At 36.4% G+C, this 27,560-nt stretch overlaps 1 protein-coding gene across 4 annotated transcripts in view; it reads right to left on the reverse strand.

The window, feature by feature from the left end:
• ASCC3 (activating signal cointegrator 1 complex subunit 3) overlaps positions 1–27,560 on the reverse strand; it is a 287,466-nt gene that overhangs the window by 256,603 nt on the left and 3,303 nt on the right. For 3 of the 4 annotated variants that reach the window (XM_068937883.1, XM_068937886.1, XM_068937887.1), the window contains exons 2-4: positions 13,457–13,600; positions 12,518–12,668; positions 6,158–6,741 (exon numbers count right to left, since the gene is read on the reverse strand). In XM_068937883.1, the coding sequence (XP_068793984.1) occupies positions 6,158–6,741; positions 12,518–12,668; positions 13,457–13,546 (825 nt within the window). In that variant the 5' untranslated portion in view covers positions 13,547–13,600. Of the gene's footprint in view, positions 1–6,157; positions 6,742–12,517; positions 12,669–13,456; positions 13,601–20,460; positions 20,542–27,560 lie in introns of all 4 variants that reach the window. The other variant, XM_068937884.1, reaches the window with a different exon arrangement.

The raw sequence follows: 27,560 nt of genomic DNA on the forward strand, positions 1-27,560 counted from the left end.
TCCAATTCAAAGCACAGAATCACAGCATAGCTGAGGTTGGAAGGGACCCCTGAAGACCATCTCCTCCAACACCGCTGCTCAAAGAAGGGTCAGCTACAGCAGGTTGCTCAGGGCCGTGTCCAGTCAGGTTTTAATATCTCCAAGGACAGAGATTCAACAACCTCCCCGGGCAACCACCCTCACAGTATAATGTTTGCTCTTATGTTTAAATGGGATTTCCTGTACTTCAGTTTGTGCTCATTACTGCTTGCCCTGTCACTGGATACTACTGAAAAGAGTCTGGCTCCGTCTTCTTTACTTCACTCATCAGGTATTTACATATACTGATCAGATCCCCCCAAGCCTTCTCTTCTCCAAGCTGAACAGTCCCAGCTCTCTCAGCCTCTCCTCGCATAACTGGTCCTGCAACAATCAGCCTTTCACTGGAGTCGCTCCAGTACGTCCATGCTTGACGCCACACAGCACTTTCTATATTTCACTCGTTAATTTTGCAACCGAAGTATCTTATTGTTTAAAGAAGGCCAGTAAAATGAATAAGAATGTAATGTCAATTTAAATGTTAGTTTCTTAATTTAAGAAATACAAATAGTTTTCATAGCTTTTGTGCTGTGCTGCTTGCCTTCCTCCCCATTTTATAAGCATAATGAACTGAATATATCTACTAGTAAAACAGTACTAGCAATAGAGGTAGAAGAATTTTAGCTGATGGCAAGCCTTCTCCAGAGCAAAGGAGCAATACTGATCAAAGCCTGACACACTATTTCATGATCAGACTATTACGTAAAATGTAATATCATCTTTAAATTATAACTTTTTCAATTCTAGGTGTGGGGGGAGGGGAAAAGGAAGCTTTGTTCAAATGAGAGGTGAGAGTATCAGATAAAATAAGTGATGACAATCCAAGAACTGTGGGAATTTTTTGAAAGATAATCATGAGAGTTGAAGGTGAAATTTCCCAGCTTCACAAAATACTGTTTCCATGAAATACTGAGGAAAGTTCTCCCCTCAAAAGAAAACCAACAAAACACAATAGTGAACATTATCCAAGAAAATTTACTGAGTCTTATTTCCCTTACTAGTGAACCAGTTTGTTGAGAACTATACTTATGGGGCGTGCTGTATTTTTCCTTCTATGCTTAATTGCTCTGGAAGGTGCTGATCCTAGATTTGACTTAGTAGATAGTAAAGACTTCTTAAGAGATGGTTACAGAAAAAAGAAAGGAGACATATCCTCTGCTGCTATGCATTACTTCTAATTTTCCTCACAGGCCCAAATCAGAAGATAACCCCCATTTCTTTAATTAATTTTAAGGTAACATTCACGATTTGTTCCTAGTTAAAAAAAAAAAAAAAAGGAAGGAAGTATTTATCTTGAATATACAGATAAGTTGGCTAAAAAGTAAAACAAAAAAAGATAAAAAAAGATCACATTAAAGCTAGGAACAAAATTCAAAGAGCTCACTGTCCTTGTAGCTTCCATGCACAACAGTCTTTCATAAATCTTCAAAAACTCACACATGAAATTGTAGGTCAGGAAGCACACTTCTATAAATCTAATTACACTGTGCCTAAAAAATAATATTGATATGGTAGGAGAAAAGTTAAAAAGCAGATATTTTGGGAAAACAGACTTGCAGGTAAATGAAGGATGGCATAAATACAGCATAGGCTTATTAAAGATAAATAAAGTATTAGAACAACCGATGTATCTAGAAAATGAATGACAAGCGTCTCACATCTGGACTTCATTTAAAACACTGCAATTTTCCACACGGAGACCTTTGGAAAATGAAAATAGAAGAACTATAAAGTTGGCAAGAAACGATAAGAAACTGCCTGAAGGGAAAATGAAAGGCAAGGTAGCGTTGAAAGGGGGTAGTATCACCTGGAATTAAATTTACAAGTGCAATTCTTCAATGATCATTTTTAAAACTAATTTAAATGAAAGGACAACTGTAGCACAGACACGAGTGATCATAAAATCAGCCCCGAATAAAGCTAGAAAGTGAGCTAGAACAAGAGTTGGTTCTATGCAACAAGATTCTGGCACAGTCTGGAGGGCAGAAGTTGGGACAGAGCATTTCACATTCTTAAAAATGTATCCTCCTTAGTGTAAGATATTGTATCAATAACGGAAAAAGTCCCTTCTAAATTCTATGAACGTTTAAATATAACCTACTTTGCTTCCCTCCTCTGCCATTTCTTTTTCAGGAAGGCAGGTGGCAGACACAGGGGAGCTTCATGTTAGTTAGTGGAACTGACAAATTAGTTAAATTCCTCTTGCTCCTGATCCCAAGAGCATTTATAGGTTAGACCAACAAAGCATACTGGCAGACATCTGTGATGGGACTAGGGTAGGGCAACAGAAACAATATAGATGAACTCAATTAAAAGCAAAACAAAACACAAAATTGCCTAAAGTGACGTAGGTAGATTAAAAAAAAAGTTACAGGCAGGATTTTCAGAAATAACAGAGCTCTCCATGGAAGAGCATAGGGAAAAACATCTAAAAGGCTATCGCTACATCAAGAATATAGAGAAGCACAAATACTACACTGAGAAAAAAACATACTTCCTGAAACAGTAAAACTATCCATTAACTTCCATTCTGAAATAAGCATGAAAGCATTGAAATTTAATCATAAAACCACAAACACTGGTTCTAATAATGAATGTACTAATGAATAGCTCTATTAATGAATATACAGACAGTCAACATTTGACTTCTTTCTTCTGATCATATAAAATGTATTTTCTACAACCTGTACTTTTCTGACTTCAGGTGTAGCCTTCAGGAAGGCTTCAACATCTCGAAACTTATTTATCTCAGTAGGAAAACCTCCCTTTTTTGTTATCATAAAGGGGTAATGCATCTCTACATTACTCTAAAAATAGAAACAAACATCTCCAAAATATAACTTCAGAAATATTTTGTAGGTAAATTATGACAAAAGGTCACAGGAGAAAGAAACACCTAAAGAGGCTCTAAACAACTTTGATGACTTCCTGATTATCCTGAGAGAAACTGAGATCAAAGTTGCTAAGATACTCTCAGATTCCTCAAGCCTTCATTCCGAAAGTGTTACATAGTAGAAACTGAGTACAAGAATGTACCAGTGTACTAGGTTTTAATTAAAAAAATTAAAAAAAATTAGTTATTAATGTTAAACTCTATAGTGTCATGTTCTTCCTGTTTTTCAATAATGGGCTTGTTACAACATCATTACCATTTCATATTCATCAAAATCTGCTATATCAAAAAAAGCGTGCCCTTGTGCATCGTGTCATTTACTTTTAACAGACTTTATGACCCCCACGAAAAAAAACTGTCCGATATACTTAGAAAATAAGTTAACACTCCTATCTCATTCTAAGCATAAGAATCAATTTTCCTCTAATTAAGAGTCACGAAGAAGGTGCCACAGAGAAATAAACTGCCCCATTGGAAGCATGGAATGTTCTTAAGTAGAGAAAGCAAAGCACAATACATTTCTTGTACCTATCTGATCGCTAACTTTAGGCTACACAGCAATGGGAAAAGAAGCTTATTTCAATTTCTTTTACTTAAGAGTTCACTATACAGTTAAAAATGTAACTGACCTAAGTTTGTGTCTATACATACATGCAAAAGACAGGAAGTCACCCTTGAAATGAACCACAAATGCTCATATTCTCAGGGCGATTTGAGATTTTTTATAAACTCTGCTTAAAGATTAAATGAAATTATTTTTGAGAAGTCTACTCCCCAGTATCCTTACCAACAGCACATTCTTTTCTTGTTTATTAATAAACATAATGGTATCTTCCTAAATAGAAGGACTGAGAAGGCGATTGAATGGGCACCGCTTTTAAAATACAGAAATGTATTTTAAAGATCTGGATTTCATTTACAAAGAAATATCCTTTCACATGAATGGCTCTTTCTTCTTGGTTTACAGAGGACAAAAGAATTTTATAGAGCACAGAGACTTTAGCATACATGCCTCACTCCCATTAATGTAAGAGTTTCAATATGCATGATCGAATACATACTTGTTATACCATATCATATTGCAAGGTGATGACCTAGTTCCACAAATGGGTTATCTTTAGGTTAAAGTACACCGTCTGCTCACAATGATGCCACAAGCAAAATTGCTATAATGAAACATCGCTAAGTGAAGGCAAAATCCAAAAACCAGGAAAAAAATTTCTATTCATGACTACTCTTACAGAGAACACAACATAAACATCAGCTAGTTTTTAAGAAAGGGTGATTGGTTTCAAATTGGTCTTATGCCTCCCCCCCATACATAACGGGCATTGAGCAATGAATTAATGAGAATGACACAAAAAGCAATATGCTAACCACGCAACATTTGTAGTTAACAGGAAAGACAGATCTTTATGGCTTCAGAGAGGCATGGGGGGTAAGTGAGCAGAATGGAGAGAAAATTGATCTTTTTATTACTAAGAATTCTTAAAAATCCAAAAAGATGCAGGTTTCAGACAATCAAGGGAAAGTTTTTTATTCAGTATTTCTCTCCAGAAGAGAATTCACAATTATGTTTCATATAATCAAACTAAAACTTCTGTAAAGGCACAGAGAAAGATAAGTTATCAGAAAGTCTTTGTTTCAAACACAAAAGGAAAAGAAGTCTTTGTAGGTCATTTGTATAACAACTGCTGGCTTGCACTTTCTCCCAGTTGGTTTACCGATCATAACGTTGCCAAATAAAAATACCTTTGTTCCTTCTTCCTTCAAGTGAACTATTTCAAGCATTTCCCTTAATATTCTTTAAATTAAACTTAACTAAGCATTATGTGGAAGTACAGAAGTATTTCTGCGTTCCCTGTGACTATATGTTAAAAGATATCTTTCAACCCAGAAAAAAAATTTTTGGAAATCTTTTCTTCTATCCCATTAAAAAACTTCAAATCTCTATGGCAGATGAGGATTTTTTCTACGTTTCATTTCACCTGTAAGTTTCTTTACCCCACGTCCTTCTCCAAGGATGCTCATCTTTTATCTTTAGTGTATCTTCTCCTCAACACAACCACCCAAGTCTTGAAATTGTTTGCAGAAATGTATAAAACTTATTTTTCAAAGATATTTTAATATAGCACAAATTAGGTCAGTTTCCCATTATATTCAAATTTAGATTCTCAAATAGGAAGAAAAGCTGTATGAAAAAATTCAGGTATGAAAATACTGGAAAGGAAACCACGAGATGTACCTCGAAGCACGGTCACAGCAAACTGGTGAATTTCCCTCTTCTAACTACCAAACAAAAGAACAACTTCAACAATTATATCTTTATACAGTAGGTACTCAATACATAGTTATCTAAATCGAAAATGGAGTATCATGTCCTCTATCACTTTTTTTAGTTAAAAGGAAAGGTGCACCTTTAATGACCAACTTCCTGCAAGTTCTCATTTTGCTGTCTTTCACAGGATTGCCATCAGTCATATTTCTGTAGCAAATTTTTTATATTTTAAATCTTTCTGAAAAGTTGCTTACGGAGTTCAGAGTACTGATTTTTTTTTTTAAGGGGGAAAGCTGAACAAGTTGGTAAAAGAAAAAAAACATAGCTGAGGAGCGCATAGGAAAAGAGATGGAAGATGTAATAAAAAAAATGGCTAGAATTCATTCCCAATCCCATTCATAAATTATGTTCTCTTCCCCTAGCTTAATTCATTCATCTCTCCAGCATACAACTGAAGAAGAGTCACTGCTAGTCTTTAATCACGTACTTCCCTTTTCTACCACTACATTTATCTTTCACTTTAGGCTCCTAGCCACTGTTCTCCCTCCTTTAAGCTTTCTGCGCTCTTCTCCTGATAACCCTTCCCCACTCTCTTACCAAAAAAATAAAAGCAAGCGAAATGACAAAGTTTTAAAGCAGCGCTACTTGTCCAGTCCTCCACTTCAAGTATGAAGAAGCTGGGCAAATGGCCAAAAAAATAATAGTCTGTATGTTACAGGAGGAAGAGGGAATATGCACATAATATTCTTTTGTTTGGTGGATTAAGATGCTGTCACATAATTTTTCCTAAGACAAAAACAAAACATAGACAAGACTTGAATGAAATACATTGGCACGATCCTATATGAAATAATTTAATATTGCAGCAACATTTACATTAATATAGTATGGCTCATATGCTACCATACCTCATTCTGAAGTTCATCACCACTTTTGGTAGAAGCAAGCATCTCGTACAAAGTACAGCAGAGATCTTCTATTGTTGGCCCTCCGGGGGTACTCCCCTGAGATTCATTCAGATACTTTCCAACTTCACACCACAAAAAAGAATCATCTGCTTTTTCCAAAGTCTTGAGATCAGATTTCTCACCATAGCAATTCTGTAAGTGATCCAGCTGGTTACTCAGAAATTTCTTATAATCTAAGCTTATAATTTTCCGTGCATCAGTCTCACCATTTACAGGCAGCTCCTCAGAGTGATCCAAATCATGCATGTCAAATGAAAACACTATATTTTTACCAAAGAACACTCTGTTATCACCATTTTGTTCTTCAGCCATCTGCATGAGGGCTGTAAGCTGTTCTTCACTGAAGTGAGAAGCAATCCGACATGTGGCATTACAAGCTGCGGTAGCAGATGATGAAGGAAAGGGCCCAAACATCTGCTTGATAGCCTTTGTCTCATCATGACCAACACATTCTTTCCTGTGAAATGTCTTAAAGAGAAAAACAGCTCCACTTTCAATTGCTTCTTGTCCATTTTCAGCTCCGACTGTTAACAAAAAAAAAAAAGTATATACACGTCAAACTAATTCTCCTCCAGTGCCTATAACATAACTGTATTCAATTTCCTGCCATAAATCTCAAAAACAGAGAAATGCAATAAAGACCATAACAAGGAGCAGTGGTTGCAAGGTACTGAATTATACAAGTATATAATAATAAAGCATCTGTCTTCATTATCCTCCTACTTACTAGAAATTCATATTAAGGATTACTAATGCCTTCCTACTTTTCAAGTAAGGGGAAGAAAACTTGCCAGAGGTCTACAATTCACAGCAGTATATTTATGAGCTCTCTACAGGTAAAATTTTCCACTTTGTATCAATGTTTATTCACTGCCTAGTCTGAATATTCATGATAGACTAAACATACAGAACTCAGCTGGGAAATACTACATTCTTGTTTCTAGTACTACAGAATGTGTATTAATTAGAAAATCTTCCCAAAGAAATTAAAAGTCCATGTATGAATTTAGAGTTACAGGCTACCTATATTAAATCATACTGTGAAAAATCAAAAAATATATTAGAGAAAAACATGATTTGCCCCTCATATCAATATTCTCTGAGGTTCTTGAAGGAAAAACGTAAGTAAATGCACCATATAAAGAACTAAAATGTCACTACTAAACAAAACAAAAGGTCAAGTGCAAAAAATACATAAAAATACAGCATGCAGGTTTTTAAGAGGACAACCTTCAGAATGTTTTTCTAATCTTAAAAAATATACTCTAAGAAGTCAAGTCAATTTTTTAAAGTAGAATTACCTTTTCTTACAAGATTTCATACCTTCTAAAACATTTTAAAAGCTTAACGTCAAGATTTACAAACTACTATTGTCTTGATCTCTTGATCTGGTCAATTCTTCAGTTATATTAGAAACAGAGAACAGCACGATTTAAGTGATAATATTGGTGATTTATCCCTGATATGGCTAACTCAAAAGATCTATTAAAACAAGTTAGTTTAAAAAAATATATTATTCATGTTTTTAAAAAAAACCTAAATGGCACTTTTCAAAATAGGAAAGATGCCTATTCTCTTTTAAAGAGTTTTCAAAATTGTCTTCTGCCTGCCTCTGCATACTTCTGCTATCTAAACAGTTATGATCCTATGCGTTTGCTCTACTGTATCTTCCCTTTCTGCCCATTAAAAATAACAACAACAACAAACCCTTACTGAAATGATTAGTTACTTTTACATAATTAGTTGAGACCTGATTCGAAGCAAGTTAGGTGCCTAAAAATTCAGTACTTCACTTGTACTTCCATATGGTGCACTTTGGAGCTTAAAAGTTCACAGAGGGGATTGTAGGTGATATTTACATGATAATTAGGTGCACAGATAATTATCTTCCCTAATTACTTTGGAGGATAAGCGATATAAAAATAAGTACACACACATACTAGCTATGCATAAATATGTCTTAACAGAAGCAGCGATTCAACCTCCCTCTTGGCATTAACCATATATGAATCACAGCAAAAAGCTAGTCTGAAAACTCAAGAGACCTAATTTGGCTCAATGACCCTCTCTTATATTCCTAACATACAAATACATATCATTATTTAAAAGTCACTTGTCTTTAAACATAAGTAAATGTTATTAAGCTAAAAGAACACTTTTACTGAAAGAGTCCAGAAAAGTTCTTAGGTTCATTATATGCTAATTCTCCTTTGTCAATGTCTCCTATTTGTGGAAGTGTCTCTGAATACACCCTCCCTTCTAACTGTATAGAGCCATCATGGCTGACTTGAAGCGACTCTCCTTCTTTTTAAGCCAATCATATAATTGAAAAAATTCTTATTTTCCTCCCTCGAGTCAATCATTATTGAAGTATCTGTAGCCTGGCTTGAGATTTTATTTCCTTCAAATTAAGCTAAAAAAGCATACAAGCAATTCACTTTTCCTCCAGTACATTTCTGATGATGGTGGTTGGAACATTACTGTCCTGTCACTGTGCCTCAGTCACTAATCTATTCTACTGGTTTGTGTCTCCATAATATTATGCATCCTTACTCTATTCAGAAATGTCAAAGCTGATGGTCTCTTTCTAACTTGTTCTAACTAAATAATCATGCATTTGTTTTCATTTGTTTTGTCCTTTCCACTTCATCAAACTAAAAGGTACCACTATTTCTCTCAGGTCTTTCAATTTGCTCTACCTACCTATTTCACCATTGCTGATACTAAAACGTGAAAAAAATTAGAGTTTTTGCAGCCATCTTCGAAAAACACTGCAAATAAAGAAAATCATGATTTTCTTTGTCATTAATGCAGAAAATGCAAATCTGCCAAATTATTTGCACAGACAACATTCACAGTTAAGAATGGCAAGTAACCTATTTTGCTTATAACCTTTTTCTTCCCCACTAGATGTTTAGTTCTACTTCCTATATTGCATATGGTCTTACGTGTTATATTGTAAATTTCGTAGTCATTATGCTCTTGTCCGCCTTAGCCTAGACAACATTTCACTGTAGTATCTCTTACGATTAAGTTATAAATATTGGACATTTAAAGAACTATGCACATCTCCTCCCCTTAGCTCAAGTTGTTTGTTATGGAGGTACATATTCAGATCAAGGGAAACAACACTCCCACATCTCTTTGTAGCCTATTTACCTAGTTTGCCGTGCCTAGTTGGCAGTTGTATGAGGTCCTTACTTAAATCTCATCTTTCCTCTTCCAGGTGAGTTTCATGTTTATGAGGATGAGTATAGAAACCAACTAAGCATGCTACTGACTAAGAAAAAAATACATATATAAGAGCTGTTTGAATCACCTGAAAGCAAACCAACTTTAAGTTCAGATTCTCTAAAATAAAATATTTAGTATATTAAAAATGAACTACACTCCAACAAAAGAGGTGAACAAGATTGCATGTATCCTTGTGACAACTTTTAAAATTATGTTTATCACTGGAAACTGTCCTATTTTTGGCTGACCAAAAAAGTCCCTCTCCCCCACCACCACCCTCAACCTGTTACAATGATACAGGTGGACATGTGTAGGAAACCCAGGAATCAGGAACAGTAGAAAAAGTTATTATAGACAGGTTGTTTATTTGGGAGGGATAAAGAGCAGCAAAAGCAGGGTCAAGAAGTGAGAAAAGGGAAAATAAGGTATGCAAATGATGAAGTTGGGGCTGTCCATGGGTAATCATTGCGTAACCTTGCACTTGATCACCACAGCCTGGAGCAGGACAATAACCAGACTTGCTGTTCTGGCCATACCAACATGCATCAAGCCCTGGACTGGTAGTCAGGGAGGAGCGGGGTGTCTTTGCTTGATGGGAAGGGAACACGCAAGATAGATGGATTAACCACCCCAGTTAACACTGTTTCAGTGCCTGTTCCAAGCCTGATGGCATTGACATCTTCCTAAAATCCTAATGTCACCCTAATAAAATCTGAATTGATCGAGTTATGGAATAGAAGTAAGAAAAATAAAGAGAATAACTTTTAAAAGTCACATCAATAGTATGTTACTTAAATGGAGCACTAAGAAAAATTCAGTCTTTTTTTGTCTTCACAAATATGTTGTTCATACAGACATTTATCTAGTACCACTATTCATCTAGTTCACCTACTGCACATTTATCAAGAAGGATTTGTTTGTTTGTTTTTGAACAGGAGAACTATGCTAATACCTTTAGGGCTCTCCCTCCCATCACAGGTGTATCTCAAACCTGCCTTTACCATTGCAGCCCAGCAATAAAAAACTCCTAACGACAACTAAAGGTGAATTGTTGAAGTTGTGTGGGCAATCTCAAAATTAAAACAACAAAAAAAAAAAGTTGCTGAAGTTGCTGTAGGTTAAGTAACAATTATTTCTTCAATCAATTATCAGTACAGATTGCACCTTTTCCACACTAACTTTAGGTCCAGTTCCCTAGCTGATGCAAACATCAGAGAAACAAATTACATTTACAGTCTGGGGCACGTGCACTCCAAAGCACCCCAAGCATCCAATATGACCTGATGTCAGATTCGGAGACTGCTGCAGGATGCTGCAGCTACCTTCCTGACCATATTTTATCCTATGAAAGGTAGCATCACCACAGCCAGAAGGTGGGCAGATGTGCATTCAGGAATCAGGCCTCCCCAGTGCACCATGGAGCACATATTGTCTGCAGTACACAGAGACAGGGAGTTTACACGCCACAGAGACAGGGAGTTTACCACTATCCTTCCGTTGTAGAGGGAGTCTAGTTGGATGCCTAAAGGTAGATAGCATGCCACCAAGAAGTCATTTCTCAGTGACTATCAAGCGCTATTAGTAAAATGCATCACATTTTTTTTCCTGCCCCGAAGATGGCTCAAATCACATCTCACATGAGCTTCCTCAAAACCTCGCACATCACAATTGCCAGCTGAAATACTTGCATTGAAACAGATGCAGGAGTGAGAACGGAGGCAGAAAGATGGCCCTTCCTAGAGGCCTCTCTGTCTTAGAAAGACAGACAGCCACACTCTTTTAACTTCTGACCTGAAGATGTTAATTCTGCGAACAGCACAAGCTCAACTTACTACTTGTATTAAAAAAATAGAATAAAAACAAAATTAGGGCCAAATCTGGAAAAATAACAGCATATCATGTTTATGACACAGAAGGAATAAACCATAAAGTAGATGAGGTTTAGAACACCTGTACCTTCAGATGACTTGAAAATATTTTTGTCAGTGATTTGAGAAATACTTGAAATTCTTGTCCTGATGACTCGCTAAAGGAATCCACCATTACAACTGTTAATAGCTTTAACAGACAGATTCTGCGTAAGCATACAGCATGATACGTACTTACATGCTGGACACAAATAACTTAGCTAGCGTTTCTTGAAAGTCTCTTTTCATATGCTTATTTCTTTCTTAATTTGTTAGTTTTTTTTGTATTTCCAAAGGAATTATTGGCAAAGAGTGAGACAGGCTAACATTTGTATTGTGAGAAAAGGCTCTGGACTACAATGCCAAGAAAAGCAAACATATCTATGCATCTTAATTCCTCTGAGTTATTTATCTAGGATTCTGTTTAAGATATTTGAAACATAACCAGAAAAGAATATAAGACGACCCTGTTGCACTTAAATTAAAAATTCTTAAATATATAACAACTCTTGCTACAGCTCGAGCCATACACTCAGTTTATGAGTTGGTGAAATTAAATTCTGCTAATAGCACACTGCTGAAAGAGTTTCATCAGAAAAGCCTGTAGATCAAAAACTAAGTCTCAATCCCCAACTAAGTTTTCATACTTTATTTGCTATAACGTAATATTTGGTTTTAAAAGCTTAATTCCAAGTGAACGGAATTTTTTGTTATTAATTTTTCTCCTCAACACAAAATACTCCAAGCAGAAAACATTTTTAAAATTCTTAGCTGCTTGTCTAGCAATTTAATTTTGTTTACGATACAAATTCTGTATTCCAACTAAGGCAGATAATATTAATGATCTTTTCGCTGAGTACTATATTCCAAAAGAAACTTTTGCTTCCTCTTATTGAAGGTTGATCACAAACACATACTGCATAAAAATTCTATCAGAAGCAAGAATATCAACATAAAAACATAATCATATGTTAAAATAAAAGAGAAGACCAAATCCAAGTTGTATGTGTACAGATCAAAGTAACTGGAATTTCAAAAATATTTCAGGGCAAGACTGCAGCTAAGCTAGAAATGAAATTATATTACTATGCGAATATGCAGGCAGACAGCAGCTTGAAAAAACAATCTATTATTAGACTACTGGAGAATTAAAACATACCTATTTGTTTTGCAGCTTGTAATATAGTTTTTAGATCACCATTTACAGTTTGGTGTTCTTTCTTGCCCAAATTGTCACCGACAAACTTTATTATCTTCTTCCATGTAAGATCAGATGTGAGCAACTGTTCTTGTAGTTTCGATCTTTTAGTCTGAAAATGGAAAACAGTTGAATATACTTCTTATTTCAAACTGCTAAGCAGTTCCTTTAAAAACCACTAGATACAAAACCCCATACCATTCCAATATTTCATTCAATTACAATGTAGTAACAATTACCTCTCTATTACCTCTTCTTTATATCCTCTTACCTGAGGGAGGGACGAGGAGGAACATACGAACTACTGCATTCTTCCAAGGGAGAATTCTCCATAAAGTAAAACTTTTGCAACTTCAAGAGAGGTTTACAACTTTCAGGATTCCAATTTAATTCCAAATTACAGGTTCCCACAATGCATATATTATTTTTAATGCATTATTTTCATGAAAAAAAGAATGTATCTAAATTCAGTATCATTAAATTTATTCTCAACCATCTTTGGACAAGAGTCCCAAGCCTCAGTATTTGAAGGGGGAAAAGTTTGGTGCTCTGGCTCTGCATAAGCTCAGGGCTAAGAACATACAAGCCCAGCCCAATTTAAATCATAGCTGCCTGAAACACAAAATAACAGCTCTAGTAATACAGCCAACCTACACTATCTAAATAGCACATCCTGAATATAAGGGCCTAGAACAAATCACATAGCTAAAGCAAATATAACTTTGAGTGAGGAAACTATGAAGGAATAAACAAGAAAACTATACTCACTCTGCCAAGCCTTGCCTGCCTAATCTTACAAAACAGCATTGTAAATTAACAACGAAACTAACAACTCCTACCATATATTCTGACATTTAACAATTATGCTCTAAAAAAGAAAAAAAAACCTTTTATCTTTACCGTTAAGTCTCCCAGTTCTTCACTATAACCATCATGTTTAGTGACATTTGAAAAGGACCGTAAAGCGCCTGTAAGACGAGGTAAGGCCATCTATTACTCATTCAGTGATCCATAGGATGAGAAATTAAATCCCACTTTAAGCACCTAAATGAGAACAAAAGAAAAAAAAATGGTTTTGTTGATGCCGGAAATACAAATTCACACCAGAAAACTGAAAGATGTTTTTGAGCAAACAGAACCGGGCTGGCACTTCCTGCGAACAAGCTAAAAATCCTTCTCAAAATGTTTATAATCCAAATTCAAGAGACTGTGAGTGAAGGGCACAAACAGTGGCCATAGCTGATCAAATGAGCTGGTTACTCAGTAGGTTTTCCTTCTCTTCCCTAATGTAAAGTTATCACGTTAATGTTAAAGTTATAATGTAATGAAAAACAGGGGCAATTATTCCCTTAACACGCTAACATAAGAGCATTATAGTGCTATCTACGTAATTAAACTTTATCTCCAAACAGTAGTAAGCGATCACAACCATGTGAAGATTTCTTCTGGACCAGCAGGCAGCGGTAGTTTTCAGGCCATTAACTGCCTCCAGCACCGATAAAAGAGATTTTCTTTTTGACAATGGCTTAACGATTTTTAAACAGCAAAACAAGCAAAGAAAATTAAGACAGAAAAAAAGATCATAACGCGTACACCATTGAGCTGTGATAAGAGAAGAGGCGGGAAAAAAAAAGCAATAGCAGAAAACTGGAAAAGGAACGCCTCAGGATGTTTTAAATCTCACAGCGCCCAGCACATACATACGTTTATACAGCACCGCACTCCTTCGAGGACTACAGCTTATTTATGGACGTTCTCATTTCCTGTTCGAAAGAGTCTCATACCTGCAGAGCGTAACACATCCCATCTCCCTCTTAAGCTGTACTCATTCTGAGCCTTCTTACAGAAACTACTCTCAAAGTTGTTCAGTTTTGAAAAGTGCCCACAACTGAATTGTTCTGCAATTCACAATTTCTGGCGGTGATGGATAGATACAAATTCAGACCATTCTTGAAACAACTAATGATATCATAAACTTAATGATACACGTCCTTCTTAGCGTGTCTGAAGACTGCCAGCCATTCAGAATTTAACAACTTGAAACAGTTAAGAAGGTAAATTTATTTGATTTTTACATTCACATAAGGCACAAAACCCCCTGCTTTAATTATCCTTAACATTTTTCTTCATCTAATGACCTTTTTTTTAAATTTAGTTCTTAACTTTGCAATATAACCCAAAAGAAAATCCGGATGCAGCGTTCCAGTCACAGACAGAGAAATGTCACTGACTTGTCAGGTCTCTTTCTTTATGAACTGGCATTTTGAATAAAAGTCATCAAAAAGAAAAAACCCTAAAAACCGAAAAACATTGGTTGCCTGCCCTCACATAAAGCTCGCTGATGTAGATATCTACCTAAATCACACTGTCTTTAGACTGGATCAGCTACTGCTCCTCTTCCCAGCGCCACCATAAGGCTAACAAATCGCCTCTGGTGTGCTCCGATTTGACAGAAATGTATGTGTTTGCCAACAACCTGATCTGAAACATCTGTACCTCCAAATGATCCAGCAAAGGTCTGCTTGTTTTTAGAACAAGGACCTAAAAGGCAGCAGCAATTAAATCCTATTTAGCAGAATTTATATGCAGAGATGCAAGAGGAGCTTTTACCACCCATTCCCCCTCAAGAAAAAAATCTGAGAGTATTTCATGTTTGTAGAGGAACAAGTGATATGGAAATACAACAAGAAAAGGAACTGAAATTTGGAGATTCCTAGCATTATCTCAGATTTCCTGTCTCTTTAAAACAACAACAAAAAAAGCAACTTTTCAAGCAACTTCTGTTTGTAAAGCAGGAAGTACAATATCCAGCCTTCTAAAGCTCTGTAAAGATGAGAGGCAATATCTTTTAAAGATTATTCTACTTCTTTTAAAAACGAATGTTATTTTAACTTTGAAACTTTTTATTACAGAAAGTAAAATATGTAAGCAGATCCTACTCAACTAAAACAAAATTCAGATATAAAACCATTCAAACTTTATTGTTTGAAGGTAAACCTAAACTAAATGTGGATCATTACCTAAGCAGGTCTTTTTCATTATACTGAAAAGTATATACAATTGCTGCCTATATTACAAAAGTAACTAACTGTATTGGAGAAGTTTTCTGCTTTGCATTTTTGCCAGCTACTTAGTTTTCCTCCCACTTCTGGCTTTCCTGTTTTTCCCACAAGCAAGGAACAGACCTGCCTCTTCCTCTCCTCCACTGGAATGTTTCAGAGAACACGGTCGGACTTACTTAATCCCTACATTCTCCGTAACAAAACAAGACGGTTGCCCAGCAGGACTAAGAGAAGGGACTGCTCAAAAGTAGGACCTCAATTTTCAGGTTAAAGACAAATCTTTCTTTACTTCAAATGATGGAATAATACAGCATTAAGATTGTAATATATTTATATAAAGCACAGAGAATCACAAGTAAAATCAGCAGTTCTACTAGCCTAAAGCACCAGCTTCTTTAGCCTCTGCTGTTTGGTTTGTTGTGTGTCCTTTAGAAACTCACAGCAGTCATTCTGCTTAACCTACTTACGGCATATTAAGCCATGTCACCAGGTTTTGCTTATGTTGTCCATAATTATTTAAAATATCATAAAGTTCTTTGCTATCTCTGTAAACTTCTCATTTATAAAACTTTAAGAAGCTATTACTGAATACTAATCTAATCAAAGAACACCATGAAGAAAAAGAGGCTTTAGATATTGGCAATTAACAGAAAATTGCTATTGACCAAATAGTATTTGGATCAAATGGCATTTTCACTTTTATTAGTAAACAGAATGGAGCCATTTCAAATGAAAAGAAAATCAAAGAGACAAGTGATACCCCAGGCATAAGGCAATGCTAAAAATAAAGGGCCAATGCAATAACTTTGAGGGGTTTTGCATTTTAAAAGCATTTTAAAAACATTAAAATAAATGTTAGCACAGTATTATCTCATTCAAACACAAAAGCAGCAAACCACAGGAACACACTAAGACATTTAACTTATGTCCACACACAGAATGATTCATTTCTGTACATTATTATGTAAGAAAAAAACCCACATCTTAAAGCATTAAAGTTTACTGACATGGATGCATTTTCATTCTATTTGGTATGCCTCTTTCACTGCCATTTTTAAGAAATAAAAGCTATATGAAACAGCTATTTTAAAACAATGGAAAGAAACAACGTATTAGAGTCACTTTAACTTCTTATTCAAGCCTGTTTGATGCAAACAGTACAAATATGGCACACAGCAATAAAGTTGACAGCTACAGATAATAATAAAGCCTGGAACATTAACCATAAGCAGCAAGCCAATACAAGATACTACAATCATTTAACATTTTCAAACTTTTTACTTTGGGCTTTCATAGGCAGTGCCATATGACTTTTATATTAAAAGATGCAATAACAATTGTGTACTCTCAGACATCTAATTTTCTGCAAAAGGCACAGATGCTACACTGGATTTTTTTTTTTTGGTCTAGGTTGAATGCTGTTGATCTCCAGCCACGACTCAGTCAAATTTTTGAAAGGGAGATGTCAAGATTAAGGTATATGTACTCAAGAAGAAACAGTGGCTGCTTAATACATGGCATTCATCCCAGTAAAAATTAGAATTTAAATAAATGCTTCAGCACAGGGAAGAGGCACGGTATGTTGTCATCGATATAATTAGGATCCTGAAATTGTCTCTTACACGAGTCACACACACACACAAAGAATTACAAGCCATGCATTCAAAAGAGTGTTAATCTTTCCAGACTCTCTCTCACAAAGTCTTAGCCACGGAGAAGGGATTAAGCATCAGCTGCCTAAAACTTTTGCTGGACAGGCACTTCCTGTGCTTCCCTCCAATACTATCTTGGGATGCTGACGAACCAATGTCTTGGCCCAATAATGTGCTTATTTTAGATGTGCTTTGAGATCATTATGGAGGATAGCTGTGGTTTCTAAAAAAACATTTTTTCAGAATAACTCATCTTTGTTTTCTAAGAACATAAGATGTAGGTCCATTTTTAGACTGAGAAACGTCTGTCTTGTTATACTCAATCGCTTTAATTTTTTCATTCCCCAAGCAAAGTAAGCCACAAGCTGCATACCTATATCAAGGTTGAAAGTCTTGCCTTACATGTGAAGGGATGCACTGTATGAGAACCTCCAACTTCAACCAACATATGTAACCTGCATGTCCATTAAAACTTTGGGCATGAGCCACAGATACAAGGTTTTTGTGTTTTCTTTTTCTGCTTTAGCTTTACAGCGGATTCACTATGCCTACGTCTTTGACGTCGTGGCATCCACAGAGATTCGGAACAACCCTAGGGGTTCCTCTTTCTTCATTCCAAAAAAAGTTGTCACTGAGGAAGAAGCAGTAGTTGTATAAGAGGTGAATATAGATGTACGTGTCCAAAGAGAGGAACAGGAGGATGAAACAGAATAAATAAATGAAAAGAAAAACCAAAAACGTGGGCTAAAAATGACAGCTAAGTAATGCATGTTGTATCTCACAGAGGACATGGGATGCACTCCAGTCAAAATAACTCCTGTAATAACACCATGAGACCACGTTAGAGTTCAAACTATGGCAAGAATAAGCCTCCATAACATATTCCTGCACCGAAGAGCACCCAAAGATTGAACGTACAAGGACACAAGGATAAAACCTCCAATACTAACTACTGGCCATAGGGATGCTATTGCCAGGTTCTTTGTAAATCCGCTTCAGAAGATGAAAGAATTGCCTATAACAGTTGCTAAAGATTCACAATAAAAATTTAATGGAACAAACAAACTTAAGGCTATAGCAGAGAGGTACAGCTAAGCTACTACTTGTGAAGGAAAATTTCTACAAATAATAATCAGCAAGCATAAATAAGCTTACCGTAGCAGAAAACCAATAACAAAGGCTTTTAGCTTTCTCCCGAGCCTTAATGGGAAGGCAAGAACAGAAAATCTGTATTTCTCTACTGTGCACAGTCTGCTTTAAGCATTAAGTTCCGAATAGGCCAAGTCAATCTTTCAACATTACATAACCTCTGATAACAAGGCATCTTGCCGCCATCAGTGCTTAATTCTATTTCACAGTCTATTACCATATCAAAGTCCACAAGAGGTCTGAAGGTGACAAGAAAAGGGTACCAAAATAAGCTTCCATATCCTAGGGACCACTTCTAAACCACTCAAGGGAGTTGTTTCTTTGTTGTCAACACCTCCTCTTCTCCCACCAGAACAGTTTACAGGTATGTACATTAGCTATTTCAACAGGTATGTACATTAGCCATTTCAGAACATCAAAAGGTGTTCCTTCATAACACTTCATTTGAAAATATTAATGAAATTGATCCACGAAGGTGAGCTGACCTTAAGTTACATAAAGGGAGAGAATAGATGTGCCCACTCATCACAAAATTTTTCAGCTTCTCAAAAAGAAAAGCAGGAATTAGAAAATAATAACATTTTTAAAGTTCCTGCAAATATATAGCTAGTAGCATTACACAAGAAGCATCTAAGTGTGACAAAATTACATAAGTAGTAAAAATTGTCACGTTACATCTGTTCTAGATAGATTTATTAAATGCTATCTACATAGGCCTCCGTGAGCACATTTGTGCAACCAAGGCAGGTCAACACAGAGATACTACCAGGAACAATATCAGCTTCAGCGTGCAGTGATGTCTTTCTCTCATGGATAACATACAACTATGCCTGGACATAGCAACTATGACATATTGTGAAAATCTATCTGTCTTTTTGGAATTAACTCGCAACACACCACGAGCAGAGCATTGACAAAGGCTGATACCCTAGAAGTTAACAAACTAAACCTCTGCTTAAGCAGGGCAAGAATATTACTTCATCTATATTACTTTTACTAACTTTTTAAAATGATAAAAGCTATAATAAGAAAGCTATCAAGTCACTTCTGAATAATACAAAATACCTTTACTTAACTGAAATACAAGTGCACATAGCTTACTGCTGGGATATCCAAAGTGCAGGAAACAAAGTTAGCTGAATAATTAGCTTTACAAGGATAAGACAAATTGCACTTGGCACATGAGCTTGGTGTACAATTATGGGTTTTTTCTTTTTGAGAAATAAGTTTCTTATGTTTAGTGTACAGAAGAAAAGGTCCTAAAGGAATCTTCAAGGGAAAAACATTATTGCAAGGAAAGCAATTCTACTTCACCTTTCAGCTGCTTCAGCAGCATAAAATGAGCATGCATACAAGACCACAAAGAGACAATTATTTAGCAGACACCAATTTACTGATAACATACAGCCTAGAAGTGTGAAATAGCTGTGTATCTAATGATTACAATTAGGGTATCAAAGTCATATTGCTCATACTAGGCACATCATCTTCATAATTTAGTTATGCTGTTACAGCATTCTCCATGAAAAGAAATAACTCTAACTAGAATTTCCTTTAATTTCAAATCAAGCTTCTCTAGCATGGGTTTGTTTAAGATAAGGGACAAATGTAAACTCATTTAAATAATAAACATTCAACAAATATAGAAATAGTAAACGCACCATATGGGGACAATTTCTGATTATTATCAATGAATCTGCTTGAAAATAGTGCTTAAGAAACAGAATACACTGAATTTTCCTCCTCTCCAACTCTCCCTCACTTCCATCTCCACATTTACAACACTAAAATATTCAATCCTGTCAACAAACCTTAGGACAATCTGAGTGTTTGACCATTTCAAAACGAGGGCTGAGGAACGTCTTTTTGCCACTGCTTCCTGTGAAAAAGGCACTGGTGTCTACAAGAGGAAACTATTCCCCAACACTCAGCACTCACACTTGCCCTTAAATCTTGGAAAGCTATGGAGTGGAGAGGACACCTGTGCCCTACAACATAATGGGAAGAACAAACCCTACACACATGCCCTACGTGCGCCTACCTTTAATCTTAAGAAGTCATCAAAGTAAAGGCTTCTTCTAGCCAGGTTTGAGGTCAAGCTCCTAAGCAACTGGAAATAAGGCTGGAAAGAAAAAATAAAAATCTGCAGCTCCGCTACAGAATAAATTTGACAGCTGTTTCTTAAAAGGTCTAGTATTCTCACCCTGAATCCCCAACACACGTTCCAATTAAAGCATACTTATAAAAGGAAGCATCACTGTCCTTACGCTTACAGACAGAGAAGTACCAGACAAAGCCTGGAGCCCATTTCCTTCCTGGCACTTGGACCCTCCCACTGACATTAAGGGACAACAAATGGCATCCAGTGTAGGAGTCCTTGAAGCACTTAACTTTCCACCCATTCCTAGAAACGTGGCCATGCAGCTCTCACACTACCACACAAACTTACATTTTTCCAAACACAAAAGGCAGTATCAGTAGTAGCCTTCAGACCAGAAGCAGCTATCACACTAGAACACCTCTAGACAACCCCATTGTTGCATGTATATGTAAAATATCACAAGGGATTTTAATAAACTAATCTCAGAGAGAAGAAAATAGTCTTCTGTCTATGTGAACAAGTTCACCTATATCAACAGTGCAACTCTTTTACCATGGGAAAAAATATTTCTGAGATTCATTTGACTGAAGTCAGTGTAAACCATGGGAAAATGCCTTTTTGAAGTTGTAATACTGGAAGAGCTGTGTTGCTATTTGCATCACTAAAATCAGAACTAGAATCGGAAGGTTTCACTATTTGGTTAAATAACTGTTTCTGGTACTTTATTGCATTGCTGTTTTATATATTGCCGAGTTCTTCATCGAAAAAGATGTCTAAAAACTGCATTGGCTTATTAGTAAAGTGATGAATGTCATTGGCTTCATCAGAACTTGATCACAAAATGCATGCTTTATTCACACAGTGTAAAATGAGCTCTCTCTATTTGCACAGAAATATCACTGATAAAGTTCATGTCACTGGGAAGGACCTGATGCCATTTTGGAATTAACTGTCCTTCCATATATCAAGAATCCTTACACAGGACTTCATTAGTAATCACCTACGGTTAACAAAATCATTGCATCTAGCACACTACTCACACTAGCTAAACACACACAAAACAACAAAGGCCAAGATTTGCATTTAATCTTTAAGAACAATTGTTTTATGAAAGCACTGAAGCAGGAATTCCCATTTACAGAGAATATTAAATCATTTTCTGTGTTCAGTGACTTCATCAATTAAACTGGCAATGATACCAGTAATGCTGGTAATCTGAAACAAAAATCATCATGACCAAGTACTTCAAAATAAACTACAAAACTCTTTCAGAACAGAAAGGAGCAGATTTTCAGATCACTTGGCAAAGAAGCTGTAAATTCTACAGTATTTCTAGGTAACATATAAGAAAACTAATTGAAGCATCGTGTATTAAAAATATGGAATTAGTCTTCCAAAGAAACAAAAGTTCTGGCCAGTTTTGGCTAGCCCTAAAAAAAGAATTCCCACAACTATCAGCTACAAGTATGTTCATTCTATTTCCAGCGTCTTTTGCAAGGGTTACGATTCTCAACAATGGTGGCAGGGAAGAATACAGAAATATGTAGAAAATGACCTATTACATATAAATCAAAATAACCAATTAAAAAGTTATTCTCTACACAAACTTATCTATTTCATTACAATAATGTAAGTGTATTGTATAATTTTAAGTGTTTATGTTTAGCAAAATTTGGTTTTATTGCACTCCTTTAATTTTTATAGAGTTTGTAATATTTTCTTTAAAAATTCCTTGTAGTTTTTGCACCATTTAGCACCCCATTTAAAATTTGTTATAATTTTTGAGTAGGGAAGGAGGCAGAAAGTTATGGCAGAGTTTAAGGAAAACTCTCCTAGTTAGTAAGACATCAGTAAACACTCAAGACATAATCAAGATTATTCATGTAGGTGCAAGCCTTCTTATTAACATCACTGAAAACTGTCATCAGGACATTATGATCATGTACAATCACATGTTTCAGTGCAAACATAGGGTAAATACCTTCCCAATGACACACAGCAATTGGGAGCTGAAAGTCATGCAATTTAACCAAAATTTTTCTCTTTAAAAACTGTTCCAGTTCTGCACGGATTGAGAAGACTCCAACTATCGTCACAAACCACAGAAGCACTCCCTGAACATTATTCACTAGGCTGCTGCATTTAAGTCCTACATCAATATGTTAAATATTCATATTTTTAAACTTTCCTAAGTTTGAGTAGGTTTTGGCACTATGCTCCCCTCAGTCTTTCCAACAGTCTTCCTGAATGTCTCCATCAGCTTGCCTTACTAGCGTGGCAGTACGAAACTGCCAAAACCTCTCAGCTCTCAAAAACGTTTAATTTCATCATGATTTAAACACACACAGAATTTCATGCCTGGTAACAAACCTCTCTTGGAAAGTTTAATTTTCCCCAAATTCAATTTCTCTAAACTGTAAGGAGCACAGGAAATATACAGGAAATATCCGCACAAGGCAAAATAGATAATTTCTACCCATTTTTGTTTTCTGACTACACTTCAGCATTTGGCTGGGGTCCAAATCCTCAAAGTACACATGGGATCCCTCCTGCTGTACGCCTTTTCCTTTAACGACTGGACAACTTCCTCCTGTTTTCTGCACAAAACAGCCAGCAAGAAATCCCAGCACGCCTTCTCTTCTTTTTAAATAACTTCTAGTCAGTCCTCTCAGTCAGATGACTTAATGGTCATCTTTGTTCATGACCATTGTCTTCTGTAAGAAAACTATTTATCTAACACTTTGCTAAAGGTATTTCCACATGAAAGACCCCCTCAAGGTCTAGCAGCCCTTCCTCATTAGATCTGTGTCCTGGAGTACTGGAGATTTAGTCCAACTTTGGGTTTTTAAAAAAAAAAAAAAAAGACGACTATGAGAAAGACTAAGAGCCTCAAATTTGAAATGGAGTTTGCCGTTTGATACAGCATGGTAACATAGTGAAGGGCACATTTCCCAAATAAGCTTATCAAGGCAAGCTTTGTCAGCCGAGGAAGAGCCGCAAGCACAGTTCAGACAGCCACAGCAGCACCTGGGTTACCTTCTGGGGTGCCCCCTCTTCAGACCTTCCTCCTGCTGACAGGAAAGAATGCTGAACACTGGGTGGTTGCCTGGAAGAGTTTTAAGAACGTCCAAGGTTGCAACACGCACACCAGAAGCTGCCCCAAGGCATACACTTGTTCACTTCTAATACAGGCTTAAGTATAAATGAATCGAATAAATTAATTACCGTTATTAGCAGCTAGCAGAAAATGGCCAAATTTCAGCCTAAAAGTTAATGAAAAAAATGCGAGTACCTTCTTATATACACCTAGAGAGCCTGAAAATATGCGTATCTCCTTTTAAAGCAGACCCTTTCACCAGGACATTAATTAAAAATAATAGCTAAACAATGCTCAACTATTGACCAGATTTATATTCCCAGAAAACAATATTTTTAGAGAGTCCATTGTCTTCTCTCCTTTTTTAAAAGCTTACACGCTGAGCGGCGGCTTCATCATATAGCACATCAGCTATTTGATGGACAGCAAACGGCAGCTTCCTATATGATTATTTAGTAGGATAACAATTCAGAACTTTTTTTTTTTTTTTAAAACAAAAGGAAGTGCAGCATTCCTCTAATGTTACAACACATGCAAACTAAAATCAAAACTAACAGCTGCTGCCCACTCTTCCTGGGCAGACTGCCTAAAGTGCTGGCACACAGGAGCATACTTCGAGAAAGACACCTGTAAGATTTCCTTTAGTGAAGAGACTTAACTATCTTTTTAGAGACCTCAGAAATGTAAGCCTATTCCATGAGAAAATGGGGAAGAGGACAAAAAGTAGTGCTTAGTGTTACTATTCTTGGCTGACACACCGAGACGGAAAATAGCCCAGTTACGTTTCTAGTGATCTGATGAAGCTAAAGCAGGATTTTTTTTTTTCCAAAGAATTTTTGAAATGGTTATATTTCTAGCAGTCATGCTCTTTTAGAAAGTCTATAAAGTTTCTCTAAATATGTTTTTGAAAAATTGTATTGTATGCTAAGAAATGAAAACATATTAGTCAGGATTATCCTACTGCATGATTTGAAACCTTTGAACAAGTATTCATGAATATTTAATATCCCAGGCATACAAACCCTGTCCAGATTTATCGAACCAACTTCCTAAGACAGACTCCCTATAAACAAAAATGCCATACTAACAAGAAAATGATATAACTAAGCATTTTATTTGTATTCTTGCTTCAGAGGTGATACAGCACCGAGTAAGCAGAACTGTTTTTGCCTGTGCATTGACAGAGCACCCTGCCTCAACGGGCTGATCGGCTGTTCTGCCTACCTAGTCTAACACACAGAGTTTTTAGCAAAGGCAGCAGTGCCTAAGGAGGACATAAACTCTTCAGTGTAATTTTTCAGAACTGTATAAATTCCATATGATGGAGAGGGCAGGCATCACTAAGTTTGTAATCTCCATTGTGTATTACCTTTTTCAGAGTTAATATCCTGTCTCAATCCCACTCAGTCATTTTCACTTCCTTATACAATTCTTTCAGAATTTCATGTTAGAATAATAAATTTCCTGAAAGATCTAGAAGAGAAGACTTTCCGATTTCTCTACACATTTCCTTAATCTTTCTAGGAGAGGTCAAATTGTTCTCCCTTGTAGCAGCAGCTAAGAATGCCTTCATCGTTCTTCAAATCCATCAGAATCCAGTTGCCAAATGTAGACCCACAAAGTCACTGCATTCAGCAGTCTTTAACACTTTTGAAGAACGTCACCGTTGATACGGTTATAATGTTTCTATCTATGCTTTAAGAAATATTTGAGTGCACCCAAGCAAATCACTACTGTACGAACTCATCTATCTATTCTTACAACTTCCTGAAAATCTCCCGTTCACAGCTGGAAAACGATGAAATTTACTCAAGAAACCACTTGATAAGCTCCTCAGTCACCGATCCATCATTCCATGATTATCCATTCTTACTTTAGGGCCAGTTTATGAAGAAATTGAAGCCTGTAATACTACAGTCAGTTTCTTTTTCAAGCCAGATCCAACACAACTTTGCGCAAGCCAAAGTAACAGACATTTCTCAGGGTAACATGTATGCCATAGAATAAAATGATGGGAAAGCCCAGGGAGATGTCTGTTCATCAGCTAGGATAAGACAACTATGGTGGGGTCTAGCCCCAAAGACATAAGTTGCACAGCACAGGAATGGGTAATTTCCCCAGGAGGTACCTGTATAAGGAACACCTGCTAGAGATCAGCTTCACAGTATTTGGGCATTCAAAAAGGAGAGATGACTCTCCCAGGAGAGAGGAAAAGGGACTCACACTTACAGAGAAGGAAAAAGTCTGAGGATAGTTGGTAAGCCTGATCAGAGATTTATTCTGCCTCCCAGGTAAATATGGTAACTGTGCCAGCCACAGGGCAATCAGAGATTCTGATGAACATTTCTTGATGGTGGAGTTTTGCTTAAGAACAGGTCATTGTTCTCCTTCCCCTCTGGCCAATTTCTAGATCCATTGCAAAGGAAGCACCAGAACTAGCATACGCTTTAATAAAAGCGGAGTACAGCAGCCCACAATTACACTGAATTAAGCGTAACACCAAACTATATTTGGGGGAACCCCTTAGACTGTACTCCTCAGTCCTCCACAGAAGGTTTTGCATTTGGATATCTATTTTTAAAGGCCTATCAGTGTATAAATTACATTAGGCTATAATTCATATACCTAAATTCAGTATACCATGAAAGGGAGAAGCTAGCTGCTTCCCCCCTGCCCCAAAATACCGGTTAGGTAAAACGTTCTCTACTTCCTGTTAAAGATGTTCCTCTCTGGTGTCATGTAATGCAGGATTTGAATGAGTCAGAAAAAGCACACGAGTTTTTCTCTGCATCTCACCAAGAGGCTAGCCACCAAACTCCAGTCTGCACTGAAAGGTACTGAATAAAACACAGAAAACACAAATTGCCCTTTCAGCAAGGACACACTGGTAAACGTCCAAACAGTCCAGCATAGCTACAGTAGCCTAATGAGGTATTTCTTGCTTTCTCTTCTACCCAATGGATTTTCAATAAACTATACAGAGCTGTGTATAACTTCAAAAGGAATATTCTATACCAAGTGATCAAAATAACCTCAAGGAGTACAGGACATTGGAGTCTTTCACATTACTGATGAATTCAGTAAACGCTGTGTTACCACAGAACCAGAAAGCACTACCTCCGCTAACTTCAATCACATTTTTAAATGAAAGCAGTATTTGTAATTTGTGTCTTGCGCAAAGTGTAATTGTGTAAGCATGCATTAGTAACGCTTTGTGCAAACAAAGGAGATCAAATTCCTCAGAGAGACATGAACACAAAGAATGCTTTGACTGTAGATCCCTATAGGGATTATGTTTGCAATAAACACGAAATTACTCATTTCTGTAGTGCAATGAGCTGTTTAAAAAGTAAGAATGGAGGAACACAGAGTGACTGAATATTGCTTATAATTTAAGAATAAAAAGATACACAATAAAACTGCATATTAGGATAAAAACAAACTGAAATCAAATTTTTTCCTGTGCACTACATATTTAAATCTGGCTATTCATTGCCACAAGATGCCAAAAAGGCTAACATTTCAAATATACTCCAAAAAGTATTAGAAGAATTAACAGAATTCAGATACCTTGGTAGTTACTGAACACAATAGTCTAGATGTAGCTCATCAGGTATTTAAATCACTGACTGCTGAAAGATAACATGAAAGTGAGCACATCACTATTTTCAGTGGTTTTGGTTTTTTGTACACCTAAGCACCTGCTACTGGTCATTACAGAGCACAGAATTCAGCACTAGATCAACATTTTGTTTAAAACACAGAGCTATGGGGTCTATTTACAATAGAGATTGAAGACTGTGATTTTGGATTAGAGAGCCTAACATCTCTAAACCTGTTTGTGGGTCTAACCCTTATTTCCTTCTCTTCTCAGTTCAGACTTTGTCTATCACATTTCAAACAAAATTCCAGCTATACATTATACGTCATGTAAGCATGTCCA

The sequence above is a fragment of the Struthio camelus genome, chromosome 3, assembly GCF_040807025.1.
Source record: "Struthio camelus isolate bStrCam1 chromosome 3, bStrCam1.hap1, whole genome shotgun sequence".
Taxonomy (NCBI): Eukaryota; Metazoa; Chordata; class Aves; order Struthioniformes; family Struthionidae; genus Struthio; species Struthio camelus.